General features: G+C 42.2%; 1 protein-coding gene across 1 annotated transcript in view; it reads right to left on the minus strand.

Moving 5' to 3' along the window:
• LOC125030662 (zinc finger protein SNAI2-like) overlaps positions 1–1,157 on the minus strand; it is a 1,635-nt gene extending 478 nt beyond the window's left edge. Inside the window, exons 1-2 of the mRNA XM_047620848.1 lie at positions 1,021–1,157; positions 1–671 (exon numbers count right to left, since the gene is read on the minus strand). The exon at positions 1–671 is cut by the window's left edge and continues 478 nt beyond it. Of these exons, the coding sequence (XP_047476804.1) occupies positions 1–671; positions 1,021–1,117 (768 nt within the window). The 5' untranslated portion in view covers positions 1,118–1,157. The remainder of the gene's footprint in view (positions 672–1,020) is intronic.
• Between the last annotated feature and the right edge of the window lie 3,843 nt (positions 1,158–5,000).

Here is a 5,000-nt window from a genome sequence, read left to right on the forward strand (position 1 = left end):
GAGGGCGCCCAGGCTCGTGTACACCTTGTCGCAGTGCTTGCAGCCGAAGGACTTGGCGCCCAGGGCCGCGCAGTGGAACTGCTTGTGCTTGCTGAGGCCGGAGTAGGTGGAGTAGGACTTGTTGCATTCCGTGCAGGAGTAACGAGACTCGCCGCGAGCCTGAGGAGGTTCTTGGCTGTTGCTGTCGAAGGCGGGAGGCGACGCCCTGTATGTGTCAGCGTCACTGATGACGTCGATCTCATCCTCGCTGAGAGATTCGGTGCCGACCCCGGAGTCCTCGGAGGCTGTGGAGCGAGGGGAAGCGAGGCGGTCCTCCGAGGGCTGGGGGGAGGCCAGACGGGCCGCCAAGCCAGGGTGTGAGGCCAGGGCGGGATGGGGTGCCAGGCTGGGGTGGGCGGCGGGCGGCATGAGAGGCCACATCATAGGCCCTCGCCACCACTCGGCCTGTTGCTGCTGCTGCTGCTGCACCGCCGTCGTCTGGAAGAGCTTCAGGTAGAAGTCGGCGAGGGAGGGCATTCTAGGTGGGCTGACGGGGGCGTGAGTGGGCTGGTAGGACACAGGTGGTGTGGGCGTGCGGGCGGGAGGAGGAGAAGGGGTAGAGTATGACAACTCCTGCTGGTCTGAGTCATGGCGACGACGCTTGACGCTTAGGTCTTGTGGCTGTTCGTCATCTGCGGAGGCGAAGAAAAGGCGGGTAAGTCATCGAAAAATTACTAGCTAATTTTTATAGGAAACTTGTTAGAAGAAGCAACGTAAATAATCTATCATCCTATGAGAAACATTGAAGTGATCAATCGCTGGCATGCGATGAAATGTTAAACTATAACTGATATTATTAATTTTATTCTAGATGTAAAGCACAGTTGCACTACATATTTTTCACCAGTATCAGTAATCAAGTTATAGAGCACGAATGCAAACTAGTATCTCGTAAGTCACTTGAAAAACTTAATTTTCTTAACACAATCCCTTATGTTCTTCACTTGTAATTCTGAAGATTTCACTAAGTCGCGAACTCACCGTTTTCCTGTGCGTTGTAGAAAGCAAGAGGCCTCTTCTTTGGTGGGCAGTGAGAATAATCACGCAAGTTCTCTAGATGAGCCATCGTGTAATCCATCTAAGTAAGTGCACTTACACCTTCAGTCTCTCGATTGGTACTGACCATTGGCGGGCTAAAGTTCTCTTTATAATGGCAGGTACCTAAACAAAAGGAACCAATCGCGACGAGGCATTGCGTGCTCCCCTGCGATCTCAGCCATTCAGAAAAGGCGGAAGCGCAAAGTAGGCGGGGCTTACGCGGGGATGGGCCAATGATGTGCGATACAGGTGAGTTGGATGCTCCCCAGTGTTGGGTTAGTTATTTTATGAAAAATACAGAAGTACATTTTTTGTAGAATGCAATGTTGAAACTTATTTCTATAAGATAGAAAAGTAACGTCATGATAAACTGTTCATTGCTGTTAACAATCAAACAGAAAATGGTATTAGAATAAACAGGAAAGTTAAGAAAAAAATTGAAAGGCATCATACATCAGGCACTGGCATGGCTGAGGGATGGAAAGGTGTTCCAGGATCGTTAAAATCGCACGTGCTTACACCAGGTAATCATGAACACACAGACCCCACACGTTTGCGGGTTTAGAGAATAATAAAACTTAAGGCAGAGGAACATAAAGTTGAGTTTTGAGAATCGCTTTAACCGTAGGCAGATGCGAGGGACCATAAAGCACTGGGGTGAGATGCCCATTTATTAGTGTTTGATATAATGTGTGATTTATCTCAAAACGCACTTGTTTAACTTATTTGTAGATATTAGGAAATTGGATATCTATTAATTATAAAGATATTAATACCGTCTTGGCATAAGCCTAAGACATCTAAAGTTTCTAACCATCCAAAAAGGCTACTAAGCACCATTTTCGAACAACATGCCCTCGCCAGGTCAGGTCTATTGTACTAATATTGGACAGGTGACGCCTGTTCTACTAAGCACACCTTGCCTCCTCGTTCTGCCGTCTTGTGCACAGACACCCGATGATTATGCTGTTTCTTATCATTTCTTGTGCATAAATTATATCGATTCGCCAATGACTGGTGTTTAGAGGAGACCGAACAAGCGATGGTAATTAAGAACCGCTGCGGGGGAGATCATACGCGCACTGATGGTCACCGGAAGGGCTATTTTGTGAGTGATTTACCGCACAAAAAGTCTTCACCACAGCAGATGCTCCATGGGCGGGGGGAGAGGAGGAGGGGGAGGGAGAGGCAAGGAGTTGTAAAATTAAAGTAGCTGGAGGAAGAACGAAAGAAGGAAAGGGTAAAAAGTGAAAATTAACTTGAAGAATCAAAGCTTAATCGAGTAATGTGAATCTATAGACGAGGATACTGTTGCATAATGGCTATGGTCGCGGAATGTATTAGCATAAATATCTTTTAAGACCTTGTCCGTTCAGGTAGTAAACATTTTTTTTCGGTCCAGTAATTTGTTGTTTTCATATATGTATATACGTTGAATAATTGCACACAGTAATAATAATAATAATGATAATATATATATATATATATATCAAATATATATCTGTGTGTGTGTGTGTGTGTGTGTGTGCATATACGTATATATATATATATATATATATATATATATATATATATATATGTGTGTGTGTGTGTGTGTGTGTGTGTGTGTGTGTGTGTGTGCATATATGTATATACTCATTTCTATATACACACATGCATACATATATGCATACACGCATACGCACACACACACACACATATATATGTGTATATGTATATATATGTGTGTGTACGCATGTATGTATGGATATATGCATTTGCACATGTGTGCCTCGTTATGCTAACTCTGTTTATAGAAAGAAAACAAAAAGAAAGAACGCAGTAAAACAAACAAGAATAAAAGAGAACAGATAAATGCGACAACAAATCAGGTCCGGAAGAGATTGACAGCGGCAGCTGCTTGGGCGCTCGCCTCCCGACGCGTCATGGGCATCCTGCGGTACCCTTCCCCTCACGTCTCTCTCTCACTCTCTCTCTCTCTCTATCTATCTGTCTATCTATCTATCTGTCTGTCTGTCTGTCTATCTCTCTTTTCTTTCTCCATCAGTTCCCCCTCTTCCCTTCTACTTTCTTTTTTGTCTTTGCCATCTCTCATCTCTCTCATATCTCTCTCTCTCTCTCTCTCTCTCTCTCTCTCTCTCTCTCTCTCTCTCTCTCTCTCTCTCTCTCTCTCTCACTCTCTTCTTTTCTTCTTATCATCTTTATTATCATCTACGCTATGAATATTATCGGCATCGTATTCAGCACTTCTTGACTTCATATTCTCAGTTTCTATCATTATTCCAATTAATTCCCTCACATCCGTACATAATGGGAACTAAAACACGACGATTGATAAAAAAGAAAGAATTTGCATGTCTATTCTGTCTCTCCCTTACACATGACGGCAAAATAGTAATATAAAAATACAACATGTGGATTAGATGCATCTTTACACCACATTACATTTATCATTGTTACTATAATGTATTGAAAAAACAAACCATTTCCAGTACGCTTTGTTCATTGGTATTTTTGTACCTTTATCGGAAGGATCTGCGTATGACAGCCTATCTCCCTGAAATCCCTGTGGTCACCGTCACAGCTGCTACTGTCACCGTGACCGTTGCATTTTTTCGTTCTCTTTACACTAAGCCAGAAAAAAGGGGTTGCATTTTTTATTTCCATTTTTTGCGACTTCCCAGCCAATGGTCTTTGCTGTATTTGTTCCCTGGCAGTGCCCTTCCGGGCGCCGCTCGCGCTCGGCCGCCGGTGTCATCGCCTGCAGGTGAGTGCTCTTCGCCCTCTTGTGAAGGGCGTGTTATTGCTTTTCTGGTGTGTATGTGTGTGTATATATATATATTTATATATATACATATATTTATATATATGCCCTGATGAAGCAGTAAATGCGAAAAGGTCTTCGGCATATTCGTGTATTTTCCTGTACTTCCCTTCATTGTTCTACTTGCAGTGTGTGTGTGCAGTGTGTGTATGTGTGTGTGTGTACATACACACACATACACACACACACACATACACACACACACACACACACACACACACACACACACACACACACACACACACATATATATATATATACATATATATATACATATATATATATATCTATTTATATATACATATATATATACATATATATATATCTATTTATATATACATATATATATATATATATATATATATATATACTTACATATACTTACATACATACATACATATACGTATATATGTATATTTATATATATGTATATTTAAGTATATACTTCCATATACATACACAAATACATACATGTGTATATATACATAAATTTAAATATATATATATATATATATATATATATATATGCGTGTGTGTGTGTGTGTGTGTGTGTGTGTGTGTGTGTGAGTGTGTGTGTGTATGTGTGTGTGTGTGTGTGTGTGTGTGTGTGTGTGTGTGTGTGTGTGTGCATGTGTGCGTGTGCGTGTGCGTGTGCGTGTGCGTGTGCATGTGTGTGTGTGTGTGTGTGTGTGTGTGTGTGTGTGTGCATATATATATACATGCACACACACGCACAGAGCTCCGTGAGCCCGAATCTTTCCGAGCATCCTCTCCGTGTGAAAGCCCAGGCCCCGGGAGCGAGTGATGCTGCGAGTGTAGCAGCATCACACAACCGTCACCTTCCGCGTCTTTGTCTTCCTTTTGTTTTCCCTTCTTTCTCTGTCTTCTTTGTCGTCCTTTCCTCTTCTCTTCTCCCCTTGTTGCTTTCTTGCCATTTCCCTTCCCTTTTTGTGTGTTTCGTAATCTCTTATTTACCGTTAGTTACGTTTGTTTCGCTTTTTTATGCGTATATTTTCTGTTTTTTTTTTTCGAAATGATATTGCGTTAAAAATTTCATCTTGGGATTTGGTTGAGTGTTAGCGTTCCTTATTTTGTTCTC

The sequence above is a fragment of the Penaeus chinensis genome, chromosome 11, assembly GCF_019202785.1.
Source record: "Penaeus chinensis breed Huanghai No. 1 chromosome 11, ASM1920278v2, whole genome shotgun sequence".
Taxonomy (NCBI): domain Eukaryota; kingdom Metazoa; phylum Arthropoda; class Malacostraca; order Decapoda; family Penaeidae; genus Penaeus; species Penaeus chinensis.